The 19,778-nt window shown below is 36.8% G+C and overlaps 1 protein-coding gene and 1 pseudogene across 2 annotated transcripts in view; both read left to right on the top strand.

The window, feature by feature from the left end:
- GCSAML (germinal center associated signaling and motility like) overlaps window positions 1–19,127 on the top strand; it is a 46,895-nt gene extending 27,768 nt beyond the window's left edge. For both annotated transcript variants that reach the window (XM_045483334.1, XM_045483324.1), the window contains 2 exons: window positions 17,950–17,978; window positions 18,850–19,127. In XM_045483334.1, the coding sequence (XP_045339290.1) occupies window positions 17,950–17,978; window positions 18,850–19,092 (272 nt within the window). In that variant the 3' untranslated portion in view covers window positions 19,093–19,127. The remainder of the gene's footprint in view (window positions 1–17,949; window positions 17,979–18,849) is intronic.
- On the top strand, window positions 15,269–16,607 carry LOC123600873 (annotated as a pseudogene).
- Window positions 19,128–19,778: the final 651 nt, after the last annotated feature.

Here is a 19,778-nt window from a genome sequence, read left to right as displayed (position 1 = left end):
GAAATGATCAATATTTCTGCAAAGCATATTTTCACCAAAATACAGAAATTGATAGAGCCCGGAAGTACACTAATGTAGCTGTGCTGATGTCCCTCCACGTAAAATAAAATGCATGTTAAATGTCTGTCATTGTATTACTTTACTCAAGTAAACAGACCTCAATTGAAGTAGTAAATGTGATTGAACTTGCCATTTAATTGAATTTGTGAAAATGTCCAAAAAAGGGAAATTAAATGGGGAAGTTGGGGATTTATGAGTGTACTTTTGATGAGCACCTCTTGTATGGAATTGCTGATTCACTGTATTGTACACCTGCAACTAATATTACACCATATGTTAACTACCTGGAAATTAAATAAAAACTTAAAAAAATCACCACCTTTATTTCTTTTCCTGATTTCCTTAGGGGAAGATACACTGCTGTTGATTAGTTTGTTTACATTCCATTTGGACCAGGTCACCGGAGAACAGGAGAAACAATGTGATGCTGCTGCCCATTGTTAACATAACTATTTTACCCATGTTTTCATGGTGTGGTGAAATTCACAGGATGTGTTTATGAATCCTTTCCACTCATTCTGAAACAAGTACAGGGAAGAAAATATTTTCTCCTTTACTCTGACTAGTGGGCTAAGGTACAAAGGAGATCCTTTCAAAGCAATTTCATTCGGCCTTTTGACCAAATTTATTTGGTCTTGAATTACAAATGATTGTCTCATGATCTCTGTTTATGTGCTTCAGAAGCAATAAGTTTATAGCTCAATCTTTATACTCCTCATTCTTTCCATAATGGCCTGTTGAAGTGTTTATGCTGGCCTTTTCCACTTGGGGAACTGCAAGTTAACTTTAACAAACTCTTTGCTGTGTGTGCTGTGGACCACTTGTGTCTCATATTTCAATACCATTGTGATCCTCTCTACTTCCAAACAAAACCAGGTGATAAAACTAAAACCAGGTTTTCATATTTTGGAGAGTTTGTTACCTTCAATCATTTATGGAACCAACTGTTGCAGTTCGGTCATAAATATTGGGTTGAATTGCAGAAAAGACATTGCAGTTCACTAACATCTCACAAATAATAGGACTACCAAACTTCCTAAAAAGGAAACAAACAGTGAGTTAATTTTGTGTTTCAGAAAGCAATATAATGCTCATGGTATAAGGGACTTGGGAAAAAGATTTTTTTGTGCTATTTTATGAAATGTGGGGGGTGGATGAGCAGGTTACATTAATATATTTTCTTTAAGGGGCTCCCGGGTGGCTCAGTCAGTTAAGCATCTGACTTCGGCACAGGTCATGATCTCACAGCTTGTGAGTTGGAGCCCCATGTCGGGCTCTGTGTTGACAGCTCAGAACCTGGAGCCTGCTTTGGATTCTGTGTCTCCCCCTCTCTCTGCCCCTCCCCTGCTCGTATTCTGTCTGTCTGTCTCTCTCTCTCTCTAAAAAATAAACATTAAATATATATATGTATATATTTACTTTAATGTTCATATAGTCCCAAATCTTGAGATATTTTTGTTTTTTTCAATACTAAGGAATACATGTGTGGTAGGCAGAATTAAGGCCCCAAAGATATCCAATTTAAATCTGAATTATTTTTTCTTTAATATGAAAAAAGGGATTTTTGAGGATATAATTAAGAATCTTAAAATGGGGAGAGTATCCTGGATTTTTTCTTTTTAGTTTTTTATTTTAATTCCAGTTAGTTAATATACAATGAAATATTAGTTTCAGGTGTAAAATTTAGTGATTCATCACTTACGTATAACACCCAGTTCTCATTACAAGTGCCCTCCTTAATACCCATCACCCATAGAACCCATCCTGCTACCCACTTCCCCTCCAGCAACTCTCAATTTGTTCTCTATAGTTAAGAGTCTGTTTGCTGGTTTGAATCTTTTTTCCAAAACCCGTACATTCATCATTTTTTTTAAATTCCACGTATGAGTGAAATCATGTATATACCACATGTTCTTTATCCATTCATCAGTTGATGGACACTTGACTGCTTCCATGTTTTGGCTATTGTAGGTAATATTGCTATAAACATTGGGATGCATGTATTCATTTGAACTGGTGTTTTTGCAATCTTTGGGTAAATACCCAGTAGTGGAATTGCTGGATCATAGGGTAGTTCTACTTTTAACTTTTTCAGAAACCACCATACAGTTTTCCAGAGTGGCTGTGCCAGTTTGCATTCCCACCAACACTGTAAGAGGGTTCCCCTTTCTCCACAACCTCCCCAACACCTGTTGTTTCTTGTGTTGTTAATTTTAGCTATTCTGACAATGGCAAGGTGATATCTAATTGGAGTTTTGATTTGCATTTCCCTAATGATAAGTCATGATGAGCATCTTTTCATGTGTCTTTTGGCCATCTGGATGTCTTCTTTGGAGAAATGTCTGTTCATGCCTTCTGCTCATTTTTAATTGGATTATTTGGTTTTTTGGGTGCTGAATTTTATAAGTTCATTATATATTTTGGATACTAATCCTTTATTGGTTAAGTCATTTGCAAAAATTTTCTCCTATTCTCTAGGATTTTTATGGCTTTGGGTCTCACATTTAGGTCTTTAATCCCCATTTTGAATTTATTTTTGTTTACGGTATAAGAAAGCAGTCCAATTTCTTTTTTTTTTTTATGTTAGTGTCCAGTTTCCCAACACCATTTGTTGAAGATACTGTATTTTTCTCATTGGATATTATTTCTTGATTTTGTGAAAATAATTGACCACATAATTGTGGACTTATTTTTGGCTTTTCTATTTTGTTCCATTGATCTATGTGTCTATTTTTGTGCCAGTATCATATTGTTTGGATTACTATAGCTCTGTGATATAACTTGAAGTCCAGATTGTGTTGCCTCCAGTTTTGCTTTTCTTTTTCAAAATTGCTGTGGACATTCAGGTTCTTTTATGGCTTCATACAAATTTTAAAATTGTTCATTACAGTTCTGTGAAAAATGTTAGTATTTTGATAAGGATTACCTTGATAGATTGCTTTGGGTAGTATAGACATTTGAACAATGTTTGTTCTTCCAATCCACTAGCATAGAATGTCTTTCCATTTCTTTGTGTTCTTTTCAATTTCTTTCAGTAGTGTTTTATAGTTTAAGAGTACAGGTCTTTTACCTCTTTGGTTAGGTCTATTCCTAAGTATCTTATTATTTTCAGTGCAATTCTAAATGGGATTGATTCCTTAATTTCTTTTTCTGCAGCTTCATTATTAATTATAGAAATGCAACAGATTTCTGTACAGGGGTTTTGCATCCTGTGATGTTACTGAATTTGTTCATCAGTCCTAGCAGTTTTTTGGATGAGCCTTTCAAGTTTTCTATATAGGGTATCATGTCATCTGAAGATAGTGAAAGTTTTTACTTCTTCCTTACTGATCACATGCCATGTATGTATTTATGAATGTATGTATGTCTGATTGTGGTGGCTAGGGCCTCCATTACTATATTGAATAAAAGAGGTGAGAGTGGATATCCTTTTCTTATTCTTGACCTTAAGGGAAAAGCTCTCGGTTTTCATTCATTACAAATGATGATAGCTGTTGGTTTTTTATATAAGGCCTTTATTGTGTTTAAGTGTGTTCTTTCTAAAGATACTTTGTTAATTTTTTTTTTCCATGAATTGATGTTGTAGTTTGTCAAATGCTTTATCTGGATGTATTGAAATTATCATATGGCTGTTATACTTTCTCTTACCTTTTTCATGTTTTGTTGAAATTGTTTGATACTATGTTGTCAAGGATTTTTGCATCTGTGTTCATCAGAGATATTGGCCTGTAGTTTTCTTTTTTTAGTGGAGTCTATCTGGTTTTGCAAGTAGTGTAATTCTAGATTCATAGAAATTTAGAAGTTTTCATTCCTTTTCTATTTTAGTTTGAGAAGAATAGATAACTAACTCTCTTTAAATGTTTGGTAGAAATTGCCTATGAAATCATCTGGCCCTGGACTTTTGTTTGTTGGGAGGTTTTTGATTACTGTTTGAATTACTTTGCTGGTAATTCATCTTTTCAAGTTTACTCTTTCTTTCTGTTTCAATTTTGGTAATTTATATGTTTCTAGGAATTTTTCCATTTCTACTAGGTTGTCCAATTTGCTGGCCGATAGTTTTTTATAATATTCTCTTATAATTGTTATTCTGTGATTTTTCTTATTTTTGCTCTCTCATTTGTGATTTTATTTATTTGAGTCCTTTATCTTTTCTTCTGAGTAGTCTGACCACAGGCTTATCAATTTTACTATTTTTTTCTAAGAACAGCTTCTAGTTTCATTGATCTGTTCTGCTTTTTTCATTGTTTCTATATCATTTATTTCTGCTCTAATCTTTATTATTTCCTCTTCTTCTGGCTTTAGGTTTCACTTGTTGTTCTTTTTCTAGCTCCTTTGGGTGTAAGATTAGGCTGTTGATTTGAAAATTTTCTTGCTTCTTGAGGTAGATCTGCATTGCTATATAATTCTCTCTTATGAACACTTTTGCTGTATCCGAAAGGTTTTTGACAGTTGTGCTTTCATTTTCACCCTTTTCCATGTACTTTTTTAAAATTTATTCTTTGATTTCTTGGTTAATCCATTCATTATTTAGTAGCATATCATTTAACCTCCATATATATGTGTTCTATCCAGATTTTTTCTTTTGGTTGACTTCTAGTTTCATAGTGTTGTGGTCAGAAAAGTTGCATCGTATGATTTCAATCTTTTTCAATTTGTTGAGGTTTGTTTTTTGGCCTAATATGTGATATATTCTGGAGAATGTCATCTGCACTTGAAAAAAATGTGTATTCTGTTGTTTTAGGATGGAATGTTCTGAATATAACTGTCAAGTCCATCTGTCCAGCATGCTGTTCAAAACCATTGTTTCTTTGTTGATTTTCATTTAGACGACATGTTCATTGATGCAGTGGGGTGTGAAAGTCCCCTGTTGCTATTGTATTATTATCAATTTATTGTTTTATGTTTCTTATTAACTGTTTTATGGATTTGGGAGCACCTATGCTATGTGCATAAATATTTACAATTGTTAGTTCTTCATACTAGATTGTCCCTGTTATTATTATATAGTGTCCTTTTTTCTCTTATTACTTATTTTAAAGCTTATTTTGTACGATATAAGTATCGTACTCTAACTTTCTTTTGACATCCATTTGCATAATAGATGTTTCTCCCACTCCCTTTCAATTAGCAAGTATCTTTATTTCTTTTGTTTTAATTTTTAAAGAGTTTTATTTATTTTTGAGAGACAAAGAGAGAGCACCAGTAGGGGAGAGGTAGAAAGAGAAGGAGACACAGAATCTGAAGCAAGCTCCAGGCTCTGAGCTGTCAGCACAGAGCCCTATGTGGGGCTCACACCCATGAACTGTGAGATCATGACCTGAGCTAAAATCAGCTGCTTAACTGACTGAGCCACCCAGGTGCCCCGAATATCTTTAGTTCTCAAATGAGTCTCTTGTAGGCAGTATATAGATGAGTATTGTCTTTTTTTTTAAATCCTTTTGGTCTTTTGGTTGGACCATTTAGTTCATTTACATTCAATGTGGTTATTGGTAGATACATATTTATTGCCATTTTATTACGTGTTTTGTGGTTGTTTCTGAATATTTTCTTTGTTACATTCTTGTTCTCTCTTCTATAGTTTGCTGATTTTCTTTAGTGTTACATTTAAATTTCTTTTTCCTTATTCTTTGTATTTTTTACTAGTTTTTGATTTGTGGTTAACATTAGGTTTGTATATAACAACTTCTGCATGTAGCAGTCTTATTAAGTTGATGGTTATTTAACTTTGGATCCATTCTTCACTCCTCTCCTCTCCACATTTTGGGTATGTGGTGTCATATTTTCATCTGAGACTATCCTGGTTTATCCAGGTGAGGCCAGTGTAAACACAAAGGTCTTTAAATGGTGTAAGAGAGGAACAGCAGAAACAGTGTCAGAATAATGCAGTAGGAGTAAAATTCAAACAGCCAATGCTGGTTTTATATCACAGGCATTGAAAAAAGGGGGCCTATTATCCAAGGACTGAGGCCATCTTCTAGAAGTTAGAAAAGACAAAGAATGTAACTCCCCTAAGGTCTGCACAAATGAGTTCAGCCATATCAATTCCTTGATGTGAGACTCATTTTGTAATTCTGATCTCCAGTATTTAAGATAATTAACATGTATTGTTTTAACCGTCAGGTTTGTGGTAATTGGTTATAGCAGCAAAAGGAGACTAATACAGCATGAAACACTGGAGCTAATTTTGCTAATTTTGCCATTGCTGAGATCAATTTCTAGGCATCCACTCTAATTAATGATTAGAAGTGCTTTTAAATCTCTGAGTTGCAGTATTAAGTCCAGACCCTCTGGTAAGTGCACTGATATGAAGACATTAATTTAGTCATATAAAATACATATGCTTTCCTCAAAATCTAGGAATTCATTCAATAACAAAACCATGATGCTGAATTAACACTTTTGTTTTCTTGATTTGGTGTTTTCTTAGCATAATACCTTGCTATTACAATCTACCCCATTTCAAAGACATGTTGGGTCTGATTTTCATTTTGAGGATAAATACATTGAAGTGCTTTTGGTAAGGCATAATCTTTGACTTTTTCTTACAAGATGATGTCTTCAAGGTTTTCAGTATGAAGAGCCTCATTATCCAGTAACAGAAGGAGTGCTTCATCTGACAAAAGCCTTGGAGGTTGGGATTCAGGGTAATTATAGTCATCAGAAATTCTCCCAGATATTATCATTCTGACTTTAAGAGTCATATTTTTTTCTAATCAATACCCTAACTTTAAATAAGAAATCTACTCTGAATCTTAATTCAACTGGCCTTTAGTGCAGTCATGGCATGTTCCATGTTTTTAACCTGAGACTAAATATGCTTGTTCCTGAAAATTTTAACATCTTCAGCACCAATAATGACTACTACTTCACCCAGTAGTCTGATTTTCTCATCCCCTTTATATGGATAGTTGGTTCTTCAAATTTTTGTTAATGGTATAATTGAATTGTATTAAGGCCGTGTAATTCCCTCAGTTCATGATAATAAAACAGTATTAAGGTTGATATTTTGTTTAATTAAATAATTGTATATGAATACATTTTTAAAGTTATATATATATACATATATATGTATATGTACGTATATACATACATATATGTTATTCTATACATGAAATCAGTGCATTGAACATGACTTTTTATTTATGAAAAATAGTGAGCTATAAGAAATTATTAACATATTGTTTTGCAGAAACTGTTAAATTTATTTAATATATACAAAGATTTTATGGGTCACCATCAAGTTGATTAAGTTGTAAATTTAAGAATTACTCAATATTCCTCTTATAAATTGGGATTTTTGCCATATTTAGTACTCTGTGACTTCCCTCATTCTAGATTGCTAATTTAAAAAATACTAGTTTTGGGGAGCAGAAAAATGGCAGTGGAGTAGGAGGAATCTAGTCTTCCCTCATTCCAAAAACATGACTAGTTAAGCAAATTATCCTAAATACCCCACAAATGGAGGGCAAGAGTAACAGAACAAACTCAACAATGAAAGGGAGAGAAGAAACCACAATGAAGAAGGGAGGAAGTGCAGAAATCTAGTTTAGGGGAGAAAAAGATCATGGGTGCTGTAGAAGGGAGGTAGCCATGGTTGCAGAGAAGGATGGGAGAGAGATTAGCAAACAGAGGAATGAACAAGGAGAACATTTCCCCAAAACCATTGGCTTAGAAAATGAGAGCACCTGAATTTTGTGAGTTCTTGCAACCAGTAGGGCCTAAAAGTTGGAATTTTAAATGGCAGCAGGCTGGGCTGACAACCTGGGAGCAGACAGCATGGAAACAACGATCTGAAGGAGTTGGGGCACACGGGTGGGAGATTATTTGGTTTTCTCAGAATGCATCCCTGAGAGGCAGCTTTCATGGAGACACTTTCTGGGAACAAAGGATCTGGCCAGTGCCATTTCCATCACCTGCACACCTCAGCATAAGCACAGATCACCTGCAAAAAACAGCATAGTGCAGACACTGGATAATTTGCTTACACAAAGACCAATGGAACTGTGATCTGGTGAACTCTTTTCAGTCACATTTGCCTCACTTCCAGCATGGGACTTCCCCAGAAGACCAGCTAAAACCCCTCCCCACACCATGTTTCCCAAGAAAACAAGAGAGTTCTGCAGGGCCTCACTTCCAGTGGTACTGGTGTCAAGTTTCATTACACAAGCAGATCAAAGCACACCTAGTTAAAACTCACCACATTCTGACTAGGGACAAAATACTGACGAGTGCAGGCAAGGAGAGCCTCTACAGATGACTGGCATGAAGGATGGAGCAGCCAGAAGACAAGAGCAGAGCACACACAGCACACACAACACACTCCCTGAGGTGCTAGCCACTACCTAACTTCTTTTTCCAAGGCCATTACTTTCAGGAATAGGAGACATAAGTGGCTTTTCTAACACACAGAAGAAGTCAGAGACTTAGACAAAATGTGAAGACAGAGGAATTTATCCCAAATGAAAGAACAACATAAGGCCTTGGCCAGAGATCTAAGTGAAACGTATATAAGTAACATGCCTGATATAGAATTCAAGGCAATGATCATATAGATACTCACTGGGCTTGAGAAAAGAATAGAAGACAACAGTGAGACCCTTACCACAGGGACAAAACAAAAAACAACAATCAGAGATGAAGGATGAAATAAACAAGATTAAAAACGCACTTGATACAAGGAGCAGCAGGGTAGAAGAGTCAGAAGAATGAATTAATGGTCTGTGAGACAAAGTAATGGAATGCGATGAAGCTGAACAAAGACAGAAGGAAGAATTACGCAAAAGGAGAATAGATTTAGGGAACCCAGTGACTCCATCAAATATAATGACATTCATATCATAGTAGTTCTAAAAGAAGAAAAGAGAGAAAGGGGCATAAAAAATTTACTTGAAGAAATAATGGCTGAAACCTTCCCTCATCTGGGGAAGGAAACAGACATCCAGAGCCAGGAGACACAGAGAACTCCCTTCAAGACCAATAAATGCCAACCAACACCAAGACATTGTAAATACATTTGCAAAATAGAGCAATAAAGAGAAAATCATAAAAGCAGCAAGACAAAAGAAGTTCTTAACTTACATGGAGGGCCATAACGCTAGATGGAGATTTCTTAACAGAAACTTGGTAGGCCAGAGGGAGTGGCATGCTATATAAAACATGATAAATGGAAAAATCTGCATCCAAGAATACTTTGTCCACCAGGACTGTCTTTCAGAATAGAAGGAGAGATAATGAGTTTCCCAGACACAAAAACATGACAGGAGTTTGTGACCATTGAACCAGCCTTGCAAAAAATATTAAAAAGGACTTTTTTTGTTTTTAAACTGAAATTTTGTTTTTTTCAATATATGAAGTTTATTGTCAAATTGGTTTCCATACAACACCCAGTGCTCATCCCAAAAGGTGCCCTCCTCAATACCCATTACCCACCCTCCCCTCCCTCCCACCCCCATCAACCCTCAGTTTATTCTCAGTTTTTAAGAGTCTCTTATGCTTTGGCTCTCTCCCACTCTAACCTCCTTTTTTTTTCTTTTCCCTCCCCCATGGGTTTCTGTTAAGTTTCTCAGAATCCACATAAGAGTGAAAACATATGGTATCTGTCTTTCTCTGTATGGCTTATTTCACTTAGCATCACACTCTCCAGTTCCATCCACGTTGCTACAAAGGGCCATATTTCATTCTTTCTCATTGCCACCTAGTACTCCATTGTGTATATAAACCACAATTTCTTTACCCATTCATCAGTTGATGGACATTTAGGCTCTTTCCATAATTTGGCTATTGTTGAGAGTGCTGCTATAAACATTGGGGGACAAGTGCCCCTCTGCATCAGTACTTCTGTATCCCTTGGGTAAATTCCTAGCAGTGCTATTGCTGGGTCATAGGGTAGGTCTACTTTTAATTTTCTGAGGAACCTCCACACTGTTTTCCAGAGTGGCTGGACCAGTTTGCATTCCCACCAACAGTGCAAGAGGGTTCCCGTTTCTCCACATCCTCTCCAGCATCTATAGTCTCCTGATTTGTTCATTTTGGCCACTCGGACTGACGTGAGGTGATATCTGAGTGTGGTTTTGATTTGTATTTCCCTGATGAGGAGCGACTTTGAGCATCTTTTCATGTGCCTGTTGGCCATCCGGATGTCTTCTTTAGAGAAGTGTCTATTCATGTTTTCTGCCCATTTCTTCACTGGGTTATTTTTTTTTCGGGTGTGGAGTTTGGTGAGCTCTTTATAGATTTTGGATACTAGCCCTTTGTCCGATATGTCATTTGCAAATATCTTTTCCCATTCCGTTGGTTGCCTTTTGGTTCTGTTGGTTGTTTCCTTTGCTGTGCAGAAGCTTTTTATCTTCATAAGATCCCAGTAGTTAATTTTTGCTTTTAATTCCCTTGCCTTTGTGGATGTGTCAAGTAAGAAATTGCTATGGCTGAGGTCAGAGAGGTCTTTTCCTGCTTTCTCCTCTAGGGTTTTGATGGTTTCCTGTGTCGCATTCAGGTCCTTCATCCATTTTGAGTTTATTTTTGTGAATGGTGTGAGAGAGTGGTCTAGTTTCAACCTTCTGCATGTTGCTGTCCAGTTCTCCCAGCCCCATTTGTTAAAGAGACTGTCTTTTTTCCATTGGATGTTCTTTCCTGCTTTGTCAAAGATGAGTTGGCCATACGTTAGTGGGTCTAGTTCTGGGGTTTCTATTTTTTTTTTCGACGTTTATTTATTTTTGGGACAGAGAGAGACAGAGCATGAACGGGGGAGGGGCAGAGAGAGAGGGAGACACAGAATCGGAAACAGGCTCCAGGCTCTGAGCCATCAGCCCAGAGCCTGACGCGGGGCTCGAACTCACGGACCGCGAGATCGTGACCTGGCTGAAGTCACTGCACCACCCAGGCGCCCCTGGGGTTTCTATTGGTCTATGTGTCTGTTTTTGTGCCAATACCATGCTGTCTTGATGATGACAGCTTTGAAGTAGAGACTAAAGTCTGGGATTGTGATGCCTCCTGCTTTGGTCTTCTTCTTCAAAATTACTTTGGCTATTCGGGGCCTTTTGTGGTTCCATATGAATTTTAGGATTGCTTGTTCTCGTTTCGAGAAGAATGCTGGTGCAATTTTGATTGGGATTGCATTGAATGTGTAGATAGCTTTGGGTAGTATTGACATTTTCACAATATTTATTATTCCAATCCATGAGCATGGAATGTTTTTCCATTTCTTTATATCTTCTTCAATTTCTTTTGTAAGCTTTCTATAGTTTTGAGCATACAGATCTTTTACATCTTTGGTTAGGTTTATTCCTAGGTATTTTATGCTTCTTGGTGCAATTGTGAATGGGATCAGTTTCTTTATTTGTCTTTATGTTGCTTCATTATTAGTGTATAAGAATGCAACTGATTTGTGTACATTGATTTTGTATCCTGCAACTTTGCTGAATTCATGTATCAGTTCTAGCAGACATTTGGTGGAGTCTATCGGATTTTCCACGTATAATATCATGTCATCTGCAAAAAGTGAAAGCTTAACTTCATCTTTGCCAAGTTTTATGCCTTTGGTTTCCTTTTGTTGTCTGATTGCCGATGCTAGAACTTCCAACACTATGTTAAACAACAGCGGTGAAAGTGGGCATCCCTGTCGTGTTCCTGATCTCAGGGAAAAAGCTCTCAGTTTTTCCCCATTGAGGAGGATGTTAGCTGTGGGCTTTTCGTAAATGGCTTTTATGATCTCTAAGTATGTTCCTTCTATCCCGACTTTCTTGAGGGTTTTTATTAAGAAAAGCTGCTGAATTTTGTCAAAGGCCTTTTCTGCATCGATTGACAGGATCATATGGTTCTTATCTTTTCTTTTATTAATGTGATGTATCACGTTGATTGATTTGCGAATGTTGAACCAGCCCTGCATCCCAGGAATGAATCCCACTTGATCATGGTGAATAATTCTCTTTATATGCTGTTGAATTCGATTTGCTAGTATATTATGGAGATTTTTTGCATCCATATTCATCAGGGATATCGGCCAGTAGTTCTCTTTTGTTACTGGGTCTCTGTCTGGTTTAGGAATCAAAGTAATACTGGCTTTGTAGAATGAGTCTGGAAGTTTTCCTTCCCTTTCTATTTTTTGGAATAGCTTGAGAAGGATAGGTATTATCTCTGCTCTAAACGTCTGGTACAACTCCCCTGGGAAGCCATCTGGCCCTGGACTCTTATTTGTTGGGAGATTTTTGATGACTGATTCAATTTCTTCGATGGTTATGGGTCGATTCAAGCTTTCTATTTCCTCCTGATTGAGTTTTGGAAGCATGAGGGTGTTTAGTAATTTGTCCATTTCTTCCAGGTTGTCCAGTTTGTTGTCATATAAATTTTCATAGTATTCCCTGATAATTGCTTGTATCTCTGAGGGATTGGTTGTAATAATTCTATTTTCATTCATGATTTTATCTCTTTGGGTCATCTCCCTTTTCTTTTTGAGAAGCCTGTCTAGAGGTTTGTCAATTTTGTTTATTTTTTCAAAAAAAATAACTTGGTTTCGTTGATCTGCTCTACATTTTTTTTTAGATTCTATATTGTTTATTTCTGCTCTGATCTTTCTTATTTCTCTTCTTCTGCTGGGCTTAGGCTGTGTTTGCTGTTCTGCTTCTATTTCCTTTAGGTGTGCTGTTAGATTTTGTATTTGGGATTTTTCTTGTTTCTTGAGATAGGCCTGGATGGCAATGTATTTTCCTCTCAGGACTGCCTTTGCTGCACCCCAAAGCGTTTGGATTGTTGTATTTTCATTTTTGTTTGTTTCCATATATTTTTTAATTTCTTCTCTAATTGCCTGGCTGACCCACTCATTCGTTAGTAGGGTGTTCTTTAACCTCCATGCTTTTGGAGGTTTTCCAGACTTTTCCCTGTGGTTGATTTCAAGCTTCATAGCATTGTGGTCTGAATGTATGCATGGTATGATTTCAATTCTTGTATACTTATGAAGGGCTGTTTTGTGACCCAGTATGTGATCTGTCTTGGAGAATGTTCCATGTGCACTCGAGAAGAAAGTATATTCTGTTGCTTTGGGATGCAGAGTTCTAAACATATCTGTCAAGTCCATCTGATCCAATGTATCATTCAGGGCCCTTGTTTCTTTATTGACCATGTGTCTAGATGATCTATTAATTTCTGTAAGTGGGATGTTCAAGTCCCCTGCAATTACCACATTCTTATCAGTAAGGTTTGTTTGCGAGTAATGTTTTATATATTTGGGGGCTCCTGTATGTGGTGCATAGACATTTATAATTGTTAGCTCTTCCTGATGGATAGACCCTGTGATTATTCTATAATGCCCTTCTTCATCTCTTGTTACAGCCTTTAATTTAAAGTCTAGTTTGTCTGATATAAGTATGACTACTCCAGCTTTCTTTTGGCTTCCAGTAGCATGACAAATAGTTCTCCATCCCCTCACTCTCAATCTGAAGGTGTCCTCAGGTCTAAAATGAGTCTCTTGTAGACAGCAAATAGATGGGTCTTGTTTTTTTATCCATTCTGATACCCTATGTCTTTTGGTTGGCGCATTTAATCCATTTACATTCAGTGTTATTATAGAAAGATATGGGTTCAGAGTCATTGTCATGTCCGTAGGTTTCATGCTTGTAGTGATGTCTCTGGTACTTTGTCTCACAGGATCCCCCTTAGGATCTCTTGTAGGGCTGGGTTAGTGGTGATGAATTCCTTCAGTTTTTGTTTGTTTGGGAAGACCTTTATCTCTACCTCTATTCTAAATGACAGACTTGCTGGATAAAGGATTCTCAGCTGCATATTTTTTCTCTTCATCACTTTGAAGATCTCCTGCCATCCCTTTCTGGCCTGCCAAGTTTAAGTAGAGAGATCAGTCACGAGTCTTATAGGTCTCCCTTTATATGTTAGAGCACATTCATCTCTAGCTGCTTTCAGAATTCTCTCTTTATCCTTGTATTTTGCCAGTTTCACTATGATATGTCGTGCAGAAGATCGATTCAAGTTACGTCTGAAGGCAGTTCTCTGTGCCTCTTGGATTCAATGCCTTTTTCCTTCCCCAGATCAGGGAAGTTCTCAGCTATGATTTCTTCAAGTACGCCTTCAGCACCTTTCCCTCTCTCTTCCTCCTCTGGAATACCAATTATGCGTAGATTATTTCTCTTTAGTGCATCACTTAGTTCTCTAATTTTCCCCTCATACTCCTAGATTTTTTTTTATCTCTCTTTTTCTCAGCTTCTTCTTTTTCCATAATTTTATCTTCTAGTTCACCTATTCTCTCCTCTGCCTCTTCAATCTGAGCCTTGGTTGTCTCCATTTTATTTTGCAGCTCATTGATAGCATTTTTTAGCTCCTCCTGGCTGTTCCTTAGTCCCTTGATCTCTGTAGCAAGAGATTCTCTGCTGTCCTTTATACTGTTTTCAAGCCCAGCGATTAATTTTATGACTATTATTCTAAATTCACTTTCTGTTATATTGTTTAAATCGTTTTTGATCAGTTCATTACCTGTTGTTTTTTCCTGGATATTTTTTTGAGGGGAATTCTTCCATGTGGTCATTTTGGATAGTCCCTGGAGTGGTGCGGAACTGCAGGGCACTTCCCCTGTGCTGTCTTGAATAACTTGAGTTGGTGGGCGGGGCCACAGTCAGGCCTGATGTCTGCCCCCAGCCCACTGCTGGGGCCACAGTCAGACTGGTGTGTGCCTTCTCTTCCCCGTTCCTAGGGGCGGGATTCACTGTGGGGTGGTGTGGCCCATCTGGGCTACTTGCACACTGCCAGGCTTGTGGTGCTGGGGATCTAGCGTATTAGCTGGGGTGGATTGGCAAGGTGCACAGAGGCGGGAGGGGCAGGCTTAGCTCGCTTTTCCTTCAGAGATCTGCTTCGGGAGTGGCCCCTCTTCTGTTGGCCTCTCATCTACACTTGGCTCTGTGGACTCCATTCTGCTAGTCTTCTGTTGGTTTTCTGGGTTATTTAGGCAGTTGTAAGTGGAATCTAAGTGATCAGCAGGATGTGTGGTGGGCCCAGCGCCCTCCTACGCTGCCATCTTCCCAGCTGCCTCTAAAATTTTGTCCCGCCGAGTCTAAAGAGGACTCTTTAAGTGGAAAGGAGAGATCTCAAGTGACAGTGTAAACACATGAAACAGAAAAGTCGTAAAAATGAATATATCTGTAAAATTTGGTCAAGGAACTCACACTAAAAAAAAAGGTTATAAAATATGATAACATAAAACAGGGGAGGGAAGGGGAAAAATGGGTTGAAACTTGAATGACTATCAACTTAATATAGATTTCAATTTGAAGAAGAGTTTGTATACAAATGTAATAGTAACCATATAGTAAGAACCAGTAGTAAACATGCAAACAATAAAGAGAAAGAATCCAAATATACCATTAAAGAAAATCAGGAAAGCATAGAAAGACAAGCAAGGATCATAGAAAATCTCCAGAAACAAGCACAAAATAAGTAATAAAATGGCAATAAATACATATCTATCAATAATTATTTTGAATGTAAATGGACTAAATACTTCACTCAAAACACATAAAGTGTCAGAATGGATTGAAAAAATAAAGACCCATCCTTTTCCATGCTACCCAGGGAGGGATTCATATGATACTGCATTCTAGTCATAACTTAAAGGGAAAAATCCAGAGTCTTGATGTCCTGCAAATGATTGCGGAGGATGTCCTCAAATCCCTTGTGGCAGGAACCCATATAGGTGGCACCAACCTTGACTTCCAAATGAAACAGTACATCTACAAAAGAAAAATTATGGCATCTACGTCATAGATCTGAAGAGAACCTGACAGAAGGTTCTGCTGGCAGCTTGTGCCTGTGTTGCCATTGAAAACCTGGCTGATGTCAGTGTTATCCCATCCAGAAGTACTGGCCAGCGAGCTGGGCTGCAGTGTGTTGATGCTACTGGAGCCACACTTATTGCTGGCCATTTCATTTTTGGAAACTTCACTAACTAGATCCAGGAGGTCTTCTGGGAACCAAGACCTCTGATGGCTACTGATCCCAGGGCTGACAACCAGCTCTCACAGAGGCATCTTATGTTAACCTGCCTACCATCGCTCTGTGTAACACAGACTCTCCTCTGCACTGTGTGGACATTGCCATCTTGTGCAACAATAGGGAGCTCGCTAAATGGGTCTGATCTGGTGGATGCTTGCCCAGGAAGTTGTTTGAATGAATGATACCATAGCTTGTGAACACTTAGGGATATCATACCTGATCTCTACTTCTACAGAGATCCTGAAAAGAAAGAGCACACCTCTGCTGAAAAGACTGTGATCAAGGAGCAATTTCTAGGTGAATGTACTTTTTCACCTCCTGAGTTCACTCATCCTGAAGTCGCAGACTGCCCTGAAGGCATGCAGGTGTCCTCTGCGCCTATTCAGCAGTTCCCTACTGAAGACTGGAGTACTCAGCTTGCCACTGAAAACTAGTCTGTAGCTCCCACTGTTCAGGCTGCTGAATCGGTAGGAACAGCCATTGAATGATCTTAAGTTGCTCTTCCAAAAGACTGAAAGTGAAGGGCTAGAGAAACATTTATCATGCAAATGTATGTCAAAAGAAATCCAGAGTAGCAATACTTATATTGGACAATTTATACTTTAAAACAAACACTATAACTTTTTGGAGAACCTCCGTACTGTTTTCTACAGTTGCTGCACCAGTTTGCATCCCCACCAACAGTGCAAGAAGGTTCCCCTTTTTCCACATCCTCACCAACACCTGTTGTTTTGTGTGTTGTTAATTTTAGCCATTCTGACAGGTGTGAGGTGGTATCAACATGGTTTTAATTTGTATTATACTGATAATGAGTGATGTTAAGCATATTTTCATGTGTCTGTTGGTCATCTGGATGTCTTCTTTGGAAAAATGTCTATTTAAGTCTTCTGCCCATTTTGTAATTGGATTATGTTTTTTGGGTATTGAGTTTTATAAGTTCTTAATATGTTTTAGATACTAAATCTTTATCAAATATGTCATTTGTAAATATCTTCCATCATTTCGTAGGTTACTTTTTTAGTTTTGTAACCTCTCTGACATTGTCTGTAGCAAGTTCTTTCTAGATATGTCTCCTGAGGCAAGGAAATGAAAAACCAAAATAAACTCTTAAAAATTGACATGAACAAGTGAATATATAAGTATCTAAAAAATGGTACTGGTGAATCTAATCTTAACAACAAAAATACAAACTACTTCAGCATTGACAGATATAATTAGCCTGAATATATTTGTATTTAATTTGAAATAGTTAATCTTGTTATTTGAGTATCTATCTCTATGATTGCTTATCTTTAAAAATTATATGGGGTGTCTGGGTGACTCAGTCGGTTAAGCATCCGACTTTGGCTCAGGTAATGATCTCGCAGTTTGCAAGTTCAAGCCCTACATCAGACCCTGTATTAACAGCTCAGAGCCTGGAGTCTGCTTCAGATTCTTTGTCTCCTGCTCTCTCTTTGCTCCTCCCCCGCTTGCACTCTGTCTCTCCCTTTCTCAAAAGTTAGTAAACTTTAAAAAATTAAAAAAATACATATGATTTCCCTATGATGCTTTAATCAAATTTATATCCTAAATTTCATATATAATTGTTTTTTTTTCTTTGAACTTTCCATACTTTATTTTTATGGCATGTTTGTGGAGAAAATTTTATTACCCAATTCCAAAATCCACATTTATTCAACAAATATGGTGCATGTCACTTACACAGAAACATAGTATTAATGCTTCCTGAACATATATTCTTTCTTGATCTTGTCATTCAGGTCTGAGAACCTCCATAACAACATGAGATAATGTCACATGCTTAGATGATGGGCTTCTTTGCAGTTAGATCACTGTATTGAAAACCTTTTCCCCCTAACTTGTGATAGTCCAAAAATGTCAATTTTTGTTTTTATCCTTTAGGCAAAGAAGCTTTATCTGCCTCTAATCAGGTAAGAAAAATATTAACTTGTGTGATAAATGTCAAAATACAGATCACTTTATTTAAGGGTAGCTATGGGTCCTTCTGATAATTTCTGAATGAACTTGTAAAGCACTTTATGTTTTAAATAATTTTCCTTATATTTTTAATGCAAAAATTGTAAAATTAAAAATATATATATTTTAACTGATTTAAATGATTGGCAAGTTTGTTGTTGTCCTTATTGTTGTCCTAATTCTACTGAAGCTTATCATTTTAATTTTCAAAACTACTGTAACAAAAAAAAATTAAGTCAATTTACACTTATAATTTGACCACCAAAAACATTAATTCTTTTCAGCTTTCCATATTGCCTTCTAATGTTTAAACCCAGGAATTAGCATTTGTATTTACAAACATGGTGGACCACATGGTGGTTAATAGACACATAAAGAATGTTTATTCCTTTTACTACTATATCACAAGCATTTTATTGATTTAATTATAATGGAGTATTTTAATGTTTTCCATTTTTTTTCATGGTCTATGCAACAGAAATATATTTAAGGTCAAAATTTTAATCGTATTTTATCTTATGACACTTTATTTTTTATGTAGTTTGACTACTTATTGACATATAATTATTGCATATATTATGTCTGAATATCTGTGACTTAATGTATATCATTACTTTCTTAAAAAATATTCAGAAGGATAATAGTATCCTTCTTTTCCTTTTTAATATTTGAAGTGAAATGAAAGCATAATGAGTAGTAGTTTGGATACCTAATGTAAGATCACCATCAGACAAGAAGAAACAAAGGGCAGATGTTGAGCTCAAATTTGATAGATGATCCTGGATCCTTTATTTATTATTATTTTTATTTTTCTGTGCTTGGCAGGAACATGAGAATGGCAGTGGTTCTGAGGAAGTGTGCTATACTGTCATTAGTCACAGTTCCTATCGGAGGCCCTCCCTGAGCTCCAACGATGATGGTTATGAGAATATCGACTCCACCACAAAGACAGTGAAGCCATTTAGAAGTGGGCCCGAAACAGAATATGCCCTTCTCAGGATGACTTGTGCTACTAGGCCTTCTTCCTGTACCGCTGACCATGATTATGAACTTGTGCTTCCCCACTAGAAATCTCATGCTTCCACTAAAAAAGATGATACAAACTAGTAGCCTCCAAAGGAGTGTTTCTGCATCTCTGAAACATGACATCTTTGTGGTTTGGGTTAAGCCATATAAATTGACATAAGGTTATAGAGTATTCTACATTTCTTTGTAAGGTTTGAGGACATGGAAATGGTGGAATCTTCCTAGGGCATTGAACATCCATCAATATATGACCTAACATCCAATTCCAACACTGCTCTACAAATTTCAAATCACAAAATTTCCACTCATAATCTATTTCATTTTTGAGGTATAATCTACTCAATAAACTTTTAAAATATAAGATCAATGACCAGACCATTTGTTAACCTGATTTTTACTTAAATTTTGACTTTTTTCACATATTGGAAGTTTTTGCTTGTTAACTTGAGGTCACAGTTCAAAAATCCATAGGTTTTGATATTGACCTTTCTGAGAGGAGAAGCTGGGAGTCATTATAAAAGAAAAATGTATCAAATTTAGTTGCTTATTGTATTTTCCTCCAATGGTAAATCAATATCCAAAGATTAGTAAAAAACAAATATAAGGTTTGTGCATATAGCTTTGCTCACAACATACTAATTAATTTAATCTATGACTAGGTACTTCTGCTGAAGGAAGGTGAAGAGTTTTGAGTCTTAAAATTCAGTATATTGGATTTCTGGGAAGAT

The sequence above is a fragment of the Leopardus geoffroyi genome, chromosome A1 (genome assembly GCF_018350155.1).
Source record: "Leopardus geoffroyi isolate Oge1 chromosome A1, O.geoffroyi_Oge1_pat1.0, whole genome shotgun sequence".
Taxonomy (NCBI): Eukaryota; Metazoa; Chordata; class Mammalia; order Carnivora; family Felidae; genus Leopardus; species Leopardus geoffroyi.
Note: the sequence above shows the minus strand (reverse complement) of the source record. Positions and strands in the feature narration are given on the sequence as shown.